A 13,297-nucleotide genomic window follows, 5' to 3' on the forward strand; every position below is an offset into this window, starting at 1 on the left:
ATTTTTTTTTTTTTCCAGATTCTTGACTTAAACCATTTTCACAATCATCGGCACGTTTAATATTGGAATTTCAATCACGATCACGCTCTCATCCCGACTACTCGATCTCGCTGCTATTTCTATCACGACTACTCGCGACCCCATTACATCGAACTTACGAAGAACCGGCGCTGTTTGCTCGTTGCATCACCTTATATAGACACCAAGTGCCCTTTTATAGGAAAACATTTATCGGTTTATTGGAAAGATCGTTCATTCAATAATGAATGTCGACACTTGGGAAAAATTCCGGGGGAAATAAAGTTGTAACGAAACGGGTTTTATTGTACGACAGATCTAAAGCGACACAATAAGAACGATTAGATACGGTTGTTTAATCACGAGTGCTAGCAGATACAGCGTTTTATATTTAGCTAGATTATCGTTCGTAGCTTTACGTGTAAGGAATATTGCAAGAGGAAATTTTGACTCGTTCACGTGTCCTTCCCTGACAGAACCAGATATCCATCGAGATACCGTCTTTGAACCGGTTCACACGAATGAAACACACGCTTTACACCAACGACAAATGCTTTTTGTCACCGTCTTCGTTCATCTTCGTTTTTATTCCGGTTCAATATTCGACGAGCAAGTATTACGTATCAACGAACGCGTGCGAATTAACGAGATATTGTACGAAAACTCGACGGTACAGGGGTTTTTTTTTGTCAGAGTAGCAGTAGTAGGAAGGAATCTATTAACAGATAAACCAGAGACGAAAATGCATTCGAATCTGGTGCAAGCCAGATGTTCTTCCAATTTCTGACTACTTTACTGCCGTGAAAATATACACGGAAACGAACTCCCAAGGTCTGGTATTGTAGTAAATAATAAATTTTCAATTTCACTAGATTTTGTTGCTGAAAATTTATTTCTAATAAATTAGATAGATAATCTATTATTTAGGAATTATTTAAATTTACATTTAGAAATAGAAATATGAAAACCGAAACAAATGTGCATTTAAAAACGAATCTAGATTTTAAAATGTTACCGGTTCAAATGGTGTATTTTCCCTTCTACATATTTGCATTTATAACAGTTGTTTCTATTTGGAAATACGAAAGTAGGAAAAAATGTGTGTTCAAATGAAAATCTAGATTTAAAAATTTCATCGGTGACATTAAAATTGTGTAAAAACTGGTCGTTAAGCATCGATCTCTCGTTGCCCAAGAAACAATTAAAATTCGTTTAAATTAACCAGAGAAATGCAGATGTGAAATTCACCGGCGGAAGAAATGAACTTTTTTCATACCACATAACGCGGACCAATTTTCACCAGATTGGTCTTTTCAAGTTGAACGCGAAATGCCTGTAATTTCGAACACTCTGCTAGATCATCGAGATAAAACATTGTCTCTCGTTAATTGTACAGTGCTGCACGAATTCTTGGAATCTCTCCAATTATATTGAGGGACCAATTGGAGTATCTCCAATGAACGACAATCAAGGCCCGCTGTAAATGACCTGCTAGCTGTTTTACATTCGCGGCGAACATTGCTAAGAGAAAATAATTCCTTCCTTTTTTACTACCTCTTTAAATCTATTTATAACAATTCTTGGCATAAAATTGGAAGAAATAAAAAAAAAAACGTAAAGAGAAGAAAAGAATTCTCGCCGCACGTGAAAATTACCAAAAGAATCTCCCATTAATGAACTATTCATATAAATTTCTTTTTCAAACTAATTTCAATTTTCCTCCATAACTCAGAAAATTCATAAACTATATTTACTCGACACGATACATATTTCCACGCATCGAGTACAACTTATTTCGTAAACATTTCTGTACCTTCTTATGAGATAAGATAAGAAGACAAACACTTTGCGCATTATCTAATGCAAAAAGGAAATCGCATCGTGCGTGAAGGCGACAAATATGCAAACTCGCGTAATTCTTATCTACGATTTTCTAAATACATACAATGTTACATTATTCTCGTTCCAATTATTTCGATATATTTCCTACCCTTTTTGCACAATCCGGGACTAGATCGTTAAGCACGTTCTCAGCAGCCTCTTGAAGGGTTTTCAAAACGGAAGCTTTAAGGATCATCTGACGGAGCAAGACCGTAAAATACTGTCACGGATATTTCAGCACAGACACATTTTTCGTCGCGTTTCACGATGAATCGTGAAACTACTGCTTCATGGTCGAGCAATATCTATTTTTTTTTTTTTGCATTTATCGGCTCGTACTGAATCGAACGATACCGCGCGGTGATTCGTAGAGACAGAGCGTAGTAGTAGTAGGCACAAAGAACCCATAGAAGTTCAATCGATCGTTACCATTCGGGACGATTGCATTCACGGCCGCGAACATCAATTGTAATCCTATCCTCGAGAGATCTTACTTACAATGCATCGGTGTTAAGAGATTCCCTTCCTGCCCTAATTCCTCGATTCCCGTATTACGGTTGCATTTAAACAATCTCTATCTCCGCCTCTCCCGATAGAACTAAGTCTTAATTTATTTCGTTCTGTATTATATACATGTATCTCCTCTTACACATTCGCGATAGTAAGTAACAATGGTTGATACGTTTCACTGACGGACAAAGTAGAGGCACAACGTGAGAAGTAATTGCTTTCGAAAGCACATTTGTTCACGTTTACCCTTAGTATCTGATTCCTTGGTGAAAAACGATGACAGAAAATTCTATTACATCTGATCGTATCTTACACCACTCGGCGGGTAATTCACGTGACGACAGTTCATGATTCTCTCGAACAGTTCGAAAAGTATCGCGGAAAAACTGAAAACACTTGTCAACTATGTTTATCTCAGGTTTACAAATACGGAGAGAAAATAATTTTCACAGGGGGAAAAAGTCGTCTAAATGTGAAATATAAAATTGTGCGAATAATGCGCGGTGTTGAAATTTTATTGGAACAAAATTGAAAAGGAAGGGGTTATAAAAAAGAAAAAACGTGGGGGATGAAAGAAGAGTGAAATACGTCGCCTGTTATAACGCACCGATGCAAAAGTGATCGTTTCGATATTTTTCTCATGAAGTATCGCGGTAGTTTATCGAAAATTTATACGTTCGATATTGGCCTCTCGGTTCAGTGTGCGTGGAAATCCGAAAAGTACGCGATTCGTTTGGTACGCGACTCGGAGCCGAACTGGCGTTTTGAATCGCGGGCTGCACCGAGTCTGACGTCTGATACAAGACCGACCACGTGAGCTACGTGATACAGTTGGTAACGAGTGTTATGAAACCAAAAATAAATCTAGTTTAAAATTCTCGGGGCAGAAGGAAGAGCAGGAATATGAAACAACTCGGTGAAACGATCGAAACCGATCGTATACGGTGTCTTCAAGAAAACGCGCGCGAACAATTTCTTTTTTAAATTTGAAAAAAAAAGCCGCGTAAACTTTCGAATTTTGAATATAAAAGTTTCTAGAAATCGTTCCGAATTAAATCGCAGAAAATCTGCGCGCTTTAATTGAAATAAGTATTGGAGACCAAAATGGCGGAACGTTGTTTACGAATACCGCGCACTGTTGCCTGTTACAAATTTACAGCTGAAGGAGAACGTATTAAATTCACGGAGAAACAGCGTGAAAGAATAGATATTTTCATTTTAATTTCTTTTTTCGCATCGACACAATCGTTCTTTGCAATTGAAAAAAATTTCGATATACAGAGTCTGCGTTTCTTTTTACGAATGATATCGAAGAATAATTATAAACGAATATCTTTCTCTTCGTTATTTCATCTCGTAATACTCTCTCCCTCTCCTCGTTTTTCTTTCTTTCTTTTTTATCGAAAGGAATATTCTCATTTCTTATCTCTTTGTTACATGGCATCGAGCAAACCTCGCAACATTATCGAACACGGGTTTTCCGCCATTTTGCAGGGAACTTGTCGTTTATCTGTTTGAATTTGCACCGACATCCACCGAGGGATGCGGATAATGGGAGCGAAGATACAATGGAACAGGCTCGCCTCGTTAATTGAAAAACTACCAGGACAGAGGTTGAATACGCGACGAACCAAAATATTTACACGGGAATAAATAGTCGGACGAGGAACACTTGTAACTGGGTTATTGTTGAATCGTTCGATAACCGAGGACCAAGAGATACAGCTTCCAAAGGGATCGGAAACGAGTGCCAACGTGAGTAAATAACAACGACATCGGTTGCTCTTTGGGAAAAACGAAGAATGTCATGGTCGACCAGAAAATTTGTGTCAGAACTGTATCGGATGCTAAGCAAGATGTATCGGACCAAGGAATACCGTTCGAAACTTGTAGGCAAAAATTAATTTTTTTTTTTTCATTTTCATTTTTTGAAGTAACAGTAAAAAAAAAGTTAAAGCTCCGTTTGATATTCGAGTTGTAATTGTTCACGTAAGGATACACCCTTACTTCAATTATAGAACTTCGATACAAGCTCTTCTCGGTCTAATGCAATTTGCCAATAATTAATCAGTACTTGAGCTTGGATAGATAAGATTACCAAATATCCTGATCAACAGAGGTGATCGCAGTTAACACGATTTGTAAACAGCTATATACTTAATAACATTTCCCGCAAATAAAAAGAATGTCTTCGCATTGAAGAACATCTTAAAGCAATTAACGCTTTCGGGTATTTTAAGAAATGTGGTAGTTACAGATATAATTGTAAAGGTACACAGAAGTTAATAATGCTGAAAAATAAGGCTGAGGTAAGTGTGAATCGCGCCCATTTTTTGAGAATCTATAAACGAATCGATGAATATTTGGGCAAAATTTCACTTAATTTCGATGAGAAATTAATAACAGCCATCTGAGACTTTCAATCTTTATCTAAAGAGTAATCTGTTAAAAATGTACTATTTTTAATGACAATTTTATGGATAATAGTAATCGATTAAATTTTTTTAAAACAGCAATTGTTTCATTTAACAGTTTTGTTTTTTTAATAATAACGAGACGTCATAAAATTAGTCCTAAAAGAACGAGTATATATACCAGTAATTCGAACAAATCTGGGAATAAATACGCTGCTACCATTTACAATTTAATCCCAAATCACAACTGCCTGTAATTCAATTATAAACAAGGTTTTTAGTCAGCAAACAAAGAAATTAAGAAAAAAATCCTCTTACGGATTAAGTGTTTATCGTAAAATCCACCTAACCTTAAATTAAGACGACATTCTTCCAAAAACGAAAGAAAAAAAAATCCAAGTAATCCGCGATGGAAATAGAATTGCCACGAACGAACCGTACAACCATACAGGATAAAACCCCTAGGTTTTCGTTTAAAATCTAAAATATCTAGAGTACCTTATAGGTCCCATGGAATTCTGGGCACCGGTCTAGATACGGCACCAGAGAGTACTTCCGAGCTCGTCCCAACGATACCGACGACCTATTCTCGGAATTCTTCCGAATTCGTCCCAACGACACTGTCGACATATTTCCACGAGCTACACAGAAAACGGCGCACCACCGAGGATTTCAAATATTCATGACGCGAGGACCCGTGCGCCCATCGAGATTTCACCGTTGACTGACAGTGCCGGCACTCGTGGGTGGCACAACCCACACGGAGATTCACTATCATCTGTACGATATCTTTTCATTTCGTCGAGAAATCGTATTGATAATAATTTTCCTTCGAGGATCGTCTTGTAATGCTTCCTTATCGCGGATGTATTATGATTAACACGATAATAGCTCGTACAACTCTTGTATACGTCAGCCGTTCAAAAGTCTAAGAGACGTTTAACCGAGATTTCAGTGTACGCAACCGACGGTTGCAAACACACCTGCAATTGTGTATCTTACGATTGCATTTTCCGTGATCTGTATAAACTGCCCTGTCGATACGACACTCTTCTTAAACTTTCGATAATCGTTCACGTTTATTGTAGATTTTTATGCCGTGGTAGGTAAAGAGGCGCTAGCCACCGAAAAGATCGGGCAGGGTAATGGGATTATCATAGGAGCGATAATTGGTGAACTATACTCGCTGATTACATGGGCTTTTCTGGATCTTTCAGAAAATATCATATTGGTCATGTACATCTTAATACTTCGAGGTTATAAGTCTGTTACGATTGTCTGATCTTATTAATAAAATAAAATAAAATGCAATATAAGTTTCGCAATCTGCACACTCATCGTATACTGCTTGATATTTCTGTGAAATACGCCTTTCAATTTATAACATAACATTTCATAGAACACTGAATCAGAGATTAATTGTTCGACTAACAGATCGTTTTGTTTATGTTTCTCCTTATACTCTTTCACGAGAAGAATGAAACAATCAAACATGAAAAAACAAACTAAGGAACAAATCATCGCGGGTATTAACGTCGTTCTTTACGCCTATAGCGCTAGATCTAAATGTATCTATAACATATAAACCGAGTTTAATACATAACCATTTAGACGGAACGAAGAGTCAAAACAAAGGAGTAAATCACTTTATTTGCGGCGTTAACAAATTACATAGTATCGTGACATGCGTTTCAAATGCTCAATTACTGTTTTTGTTTCGGATAATTCCACAAAGATGGCGGCTGATCGCGTATCGCGTCGCCATCTATCGAGCAATGCAAATAACATCTGAAACTGCAATCTGTCGAGAGAGTGAACGATAAACGGTAAAGACGAACACTCCCAGTTTTTCTCAATCTCAAGAAAAAGATCAGGAATGATTAAATAACTCGAATTATAATCAGGCATGCAAGTAAAGCGATTATTCTGAGGAAATCTTCATGAAAATGTCACGACTAAAATAGATTAGCCGCACACGGCATGCAATTACTCAGTTCGGATGCCTGTAGCGAAACGAAGCACGTGTAAAATTCTTTGTACTCTAAAACGGGCATATGAGTCGTCGAGGCGGCCATGTTACGCAACAAAGAGTAAAATATCGCAAACAACAAATAAAGCCGTTCACTTTATTTCATTCGTTGTTAATCGCTTTTGGAAAATCATCGAACGATATGAAGCCACGGTATTTAACGTCATACATAGACAGATATTTACATCGTATTTTTCCAGCGTTGTTCAATTAACATTACCGATCGATACGTCTGCGCATATTAGCCTATCTTTCATCACGAATCTTCGTACGTGCGATTTATTTACTGACCTAATCTCTGCGTGTTACTAATTGAGTGAGCTGTCCACGTACGAGAAGCATCCGTAAAGGAGGCCTTACGTGTCGACCTATCCGTCATAATAGCCCTCAACGCATTGTAATTCGTCTTTCGACCGAATCGATAGAGCTTAAAGGAAGCCTTGTACCTACGCCCCCCACTACCCTAACCTCTGCCATGAAACATTAAAGTCACATATCGAGATCTGGGCCAAACGATATATCGCGAATTTAGGAATACAAACCTCGAACATCTTTATATTCATCCTATCGATTATATTGAAATTATTACTGGTAAACAAACATTGACGATTTAATCGAGCGACATGCAAAGATTAACGACGTTAAACCATTAGTATTACCGTCTCGTCGAAGGTAAAACTTTATTTCCTTCTGTTTTTAAACTGGTCCATTAATATCCAATGAAAATATACAGTGCTCAAAATGAGAGGATCATCTGCTTTACGATCTTATCTGATCGTTAGTGAAATGTTGAATACATTAATGTTAATATTTGCGATATGTGCAGAGTGTATATATTGACGTTCGCTAGCTATTAAAATTTTTATTTATATTTTCTCTTGTGTACAAGATCGAATATTGCAAAAATTACTCATGCAAAAATATGTATATACGGTGTCCAATATATATCACAGTTTCGAAGTTTACTGAATATTTTTATGGACCTAAATCGATCATATAATTTAGACGTTCGAATTTTTTTTACTTGTTAAAAGTAATATACGTTTCCTAATTTTTCTAAAATTAATTACAAGTAAAAATACATAAAAATTCGAATATTTCGTTATGCACAGAGTGTGAGGTTTTTTATATTTAAAACGAATGAATTAAGTCTCTCTTTGTTCTTTTAACAATGAGAAAGGGCTTCGTTAGGAAGATCGTGTGCGCATGCCTGATACTTCGTGACCAAGGTAATCTATCCTTTCCAAAGAAAGAAGGTAAGACCCTCGAAGAAGTTTCCTGCGGCCAGTTCGGCGAACCTTTCTTTTTTTTTTTTTTTTACAACCGTGTGTAACATCGTGATCATGCTCGTTGGATCGTTCGTTAGCTTTATTGTTTACAGAAGCTGCCGCGCATGATTCGCGCAAGTTCCGCCTTTAGAGCGTAAATTATTTGATAAAAACGTCGATATTTCATTGTTTGTGAAAACGTTAGGAATGTCAATAAGGAAGACAAGATTATTTGCAACGCAGATAATAATACGATATACGTAAAAGATTTCACAATATGTTTTTTTTCTTATTTACAGTCTACGAATTAAATAGATTAATCTCGTTTCAATTGTAATGAGATACGAGACGAAGAAAAATTGCATTTGAAAAATTGCGAGTTCGAAAACTGGTTCGACCATATATATATCGATCCTCCTCTTTGATACTGAATTGTATCTGGAAAAAGGATCTATAATACAGAATCTAAACTCTTTGTATCCTCAATATTGAAGTCGATTCACGGAATTATTACTTTCTTCAAATAAATATTGTCGACATTTCACTCGGTGAAACTAGTCATTTCCAGAGACAATCTGTGAAATATTACAAAATGAAGCGCAATCATTAACAAAATTATGAAACGTAATTGAAATGATTTTTAATATTATTCCAGCAATAAATCACTCAAGCAACATCAACACTCGAGGAAAACTGAAATTGTATTCTCAACTTTAGAAGAAAAAGAACGAGGAGGAGGAAGAGAAGAAGAAGAAAAAGAAAATCACCTGGATGAGATCACGCACGAAGTGGAAGAACCAATCGATGATCGTATGCTCGCGTGATTGGCCGCTCGTGACGACCATAATTCCGCCGTCGATCATGCCCAACAACCACACCTTGCTACTTGTGAACAACACTTTAAATTGTCCCTCGATTATCAAGCAACACTCATTTCCATCATATCCGTGTTTCTTTTGCTCCTTGAAAAGAGCCACGCAAAAACCGATCGAGCAGCAATAATTTTGCAAAAAGAGATCCAACGAGACGTTCTTTATTTTTTCTTCTCTTTTCTGTGTTTCCACTAGAAACGTTCCACTAGAGAACATATCGTTATTCGTTAATTCCCCTAGCTAGCAAGCAGAAGAAATTTAGTCATCATCAACTTGCGCGCGTACTTTCAACTGACTATTTTTACACGTAGAGTCGCAACGTGTCCATTGTTAGGAGGAAACAGACGAACCAGTCCCGCTTGATGTCGCAATCCGAAACTCTATCTTCAATTTTGTCTCGTCCCGGCGATACTCTCGCGCCGTTCACTTTCGCAACAGAGCGCGCGACTCGCGAGCGCGGTAAACAAATTTGCAAGAGCGTGCCTCCTCATGGCAATTAGTCAATTACTGCAATTAGACGAAGCAGACTCTGCTCTCCTCTTACGCTCGCCGCGTGTAGAAGAGAGCTGCTTCGCGGGATCGCGTTATTCGATTCGTCAAAAGTCGTAGGAGAATCATGGAGGAGGTATTTCATTGAAAATTTCGTTAATCCTGCAGTTGAAATTAACGGAGGAACACCGGCGTATGAAGTATCACGAGTGAATAAAACGGTATATGTAATTTGTTTACAGAGAAAGAAACTGCTAATTGCGTCTATTAACGCATATGTAGATAAAAGAATTTCCGGGACCAAATAGGCGATAACAGGCTTAAAGTCAGCCGTACTCTACTAATTATCAGTGGAACGAAGGAAACAATATCCTTGCACGAATGAAAAATTTATGCTTCGTGATTATTTCTCACAATAACTCTTAATATATTACTATTATTATCCTTCGTTGATTCGTTAAATTAAAATTACTAGTCTTGCCTATATGAATGTCCTGGGCGAAGCTGGATTTTAACAGACAAAAACTACAATAATTCACTGTTATTTAAGGAACGTATTTTTCACATCTCGTTAATTTGTCATTATAGATCGCTTCTATCGAAAAATAAAATAGCTGTTTATTTAAATAAACTTAATACAAGATGAAACATCATGTATCCTTATAACAGGTTTACATATACATGTAAACCGTGCTCAAGCTTGTGTTAATTGTACGGTTTACTTGAATGCTCTAGTATAAATTTCTGCTTTGCTTTTCCGTCTCAAAGTATAAAATGAATCATAATAAGAGGAGTTCTTAACTCTCCTTAGTTAATCTGGGTCGTTGAAGATTTCCCAAGCAAAATTTCACTTTTGCATTTCTTCGAAACGATTTTCGATTTTTATTGAAATTAAGTTTCAAACATTTAACAAACACTTGTACAACGTAGTACAGACTCTGATAAGTACTCCAGAATTTTTCCATATTTTTCGAAAGTCTAAAATAGTAAAAAAACAAAAATTAGAACTTGGACGCAAACGACCCAGTTTAAAACTATACCTACAGAAGAGGTTAAAAAGCTAACTCGTGATTGAAATATCCTAAACACGCTCAACAACACGCACTCTCCTAAAAGAACCAATCTCTCACTCACCTTTCTTTTCCTTTCCTGCACGAAATCCACCCTCCTCACCCAAACCTCCTCCGTCGAGTCATAATCCAGGGTGCTAGAGCTGCTAGCCTGACTTTTCATCTCTATCAGGCTGCTATCGAAGAATCTCTTATCGAGGTGCGGACTAGGAAGAGGACTGGTCCTCGAGAAAGTCATACTGGTCGAATAGGTCGGCGGATCGGTTGCAGGGAAAGTCATTCCAGGACCTGTGGTGTGTCTCCTCCTTAACGGAGGCTTCGTGGTGGACGTTGGCGAGGTGACCGCCGACGTGGTGAACCTGGACGACGCGGTAGTGGTGACGGTAGTCGTCGTAGACGTGGTCGTCACCGGTGTGGTAGTCGTCGAACTTGTCGTCGTGGTCACCGTAGTAGCTATGGTAGTCTGAGTTTTAGTCTCCGGTATGCTCGGTACAGCATTGCTGGACTTTTCATCGATCTTCTCGGAACTGGACTTCTCCGATGCAGACGGACTAGATGCTTTAGAGGAGACGCTGTCGTTCTTCTCTTCAGGTTCCTCGAGTTTCGTCACATCCTTCTTGGTCGACGAGGTTTCCGTGTTTTTCGCTGGAACACAGGGGGAAAAAAGCGGGATTAGGCGAAGAGAACACGGCGATCCTGTTGTGCAATTACGACAAAGGGGCTATTATTCGGCCCAGCCGCACTTGTGACACTCGTCGCTCAAGGTTCGCGGTCATAAAGGCCTCTCTGTTACGCGGCTTTGCGCTCAGCTATGCGATTCGACGCACGGTCGCGTGCCAGACTGTACCGCGATGCATTGTAACACTGTCTGCTGTTATTCTGGGTGAGGCAATGAAATCTTTAGCTAAAAGGATGAATTTATTTCATTCTTCTTTCTCGAACATTGCTTCCAGCAGATTATTTCAACCTTTTAATACATCGTTTCACTACTGGATCTTTCGATATTGACACTCGACTTCAGTCGTTGATCTATGAAGTATCGTACGAAATAATTGACTGAACAATCGTCTATCTACATTTCTCTTTTTCCATCTGTGTTTTCATCTACGAGAATACCTATTCTTGCGACTATATATATATAACGCGTGGTAAAAACGACGATAGGCAACTGGGTGATTCACGGAGCGGTCGTTAAATTTGATCAGGGGCGGCGATTTGAATAACGAAACCGCACACGCGAAAGCTGTGCAAGCTCCGCGGACTATTACATCGTTATAAACGCGGAATCATGCTTCCGGGGACATCCTATAAATAAACATCGGCTGAATGAAGTAACTGTTCGCATGTCTATCTGTGCTCCATGAGGCGGATAAATCGCAAACGGTGTTGTGCTCTCTCTCTCTCTCATCTGTGTGATAAAAATTATGCATCGATTCAGCTGATACTCAGGCTCGCGACAGATAGAGCATACCAACCGTCGATTAAGGTTACACCCCGATTGGGAATGAGAGGATCGTAGGGTAAAATATTTCAATGGGTGAAATGTAAAAATTGCCAGAGAAATTCTGGAATGCTTGAACGTCGAGAAGTATCGTCGAAGGATTTTTTTCAAGGTTGACGGTGTGATCGGATAAAAATTGAAACAGATTGATTCCCGTTTTGGTAATAATCTATAAATACAACCTATCGTTACCTAAGTGGAGTGACTTTTCGCGCTGTTTGTAGAAACGTTGCCAAACGGAACTAAACGAAGCTAAACCACTGGCCGCACGCTAATCTTAGCTCTCATTGAACGAGTGCGAGCTCCTGTTAATAGCTCCTCGCGCGTTTTAATGCTCGAATCGTGTTTCGTAATATGCTGCTTTTCTCGCAATCCGCCATAGATGCTTGTGGCACACGACACAGGATCGGACACATCAAGTCGATCTGGTTCTAGACGCTTTAAACGAAAATCGTTAACTAACCGGGGGGGAAAAAAAAAAAAGAAAATTCATTATTGGGAATAATTGTCTTTGGAAAGAATTTCCTTTTTCTCGTCGTCGCTCGTGTACGAACGTAAATGAACTAACGAATAGAGAAGAAAAGTTTGTAATTCGTCGATTGTTCGAATAAAACAATCGTTAGTATAATTTTGTGCGAATTAATTTCAAGAGAGAATTTTAGTTTCTTCGTAAGAGATTACTGTTTTGTTAAATTGTACACCAACGACAACAATAAACAAGGTATATAAAAGAGTTATTTACAAGCTAATAATACTTTATCATCTTATATGTATATCTCGAATGAAAGAGAATATCTAATTGTATTGATACATTAATCGTTTTCCGTTGTACAATTACTATCTTATCGAGATTCGTCGTGCCATATTATAACTTCATTCTGTTCGGTTGTTTTCTTGAATTCCATGGAAAGTTTAATTTATTAGGTAATACAGTTCTAAAAATAGCCTTGTTCTTAAAGTTATTATTAACCAGACATTACCAAGACTAATTTTTCTCGTGTCATTCACATATAATAATTAAGAAAGAAAAAAATGAAGTAAGGTAATCTGTAATATTCTAACATAAACGGTGCATTTACATATTCGTCGAACATTTAACGAGACAGCTAGAGAACCGGATGCTATTGCTTATGTATACAGCTGTATCGAACATTTCTTTTTTTTTTTTTTCAGATATTGAAAGCACAGATTCAGCATTATCGGTACATTATGATAAAGTAAGGTGAGGTAATACAATTCAAATGA

At 37.9% G+C, this 13,297-nt stretch overlaps 1 protein-coding gene across 6 annotated transcripts in view; it reads right to left on the reverse strand.

Moving 5' to 3' along the window:
* Positions 1 to 13,297, reverse strand: part of LOC108578660 (dentin sialophosphoprotein-like) — a 122,135-nt gene that overhangs the window by 75,847 nt on the left and 32,991 nt on the right. For all 6 annotated transcript variants that reach the window (XM_017942031.1, XM_017942029.1, XM_017942030.1 and 3 more), the window contains one exon: positions 10,616 to 11,196. In XM_017942031.1, coding sequence (XP_017797520.1) covers positions 10,616 to 11,196 — 581 coding nt within the window. The remainder of the gene's footprint in view (positions 1 to 10,615; positions 11,197 to 13,297) is intronic.

The sequence above is a fragment of the Habropoda laboriosa genome, unplaced genomic scaffold (genome assembly GCF_001263275.1).
Source record: "Habropoda laboriosa isolate 0110345459 unplaced genomic scaffold, ASM126327v1 scaffold45, whole genome shotgun sequence".
Taxonomy (NCBI): Eukaryota; Metazoa; Arthropoda; class Insecta; order Hymenoptera; family Apidae; genus Habropoda; species Habropoda laboriosa.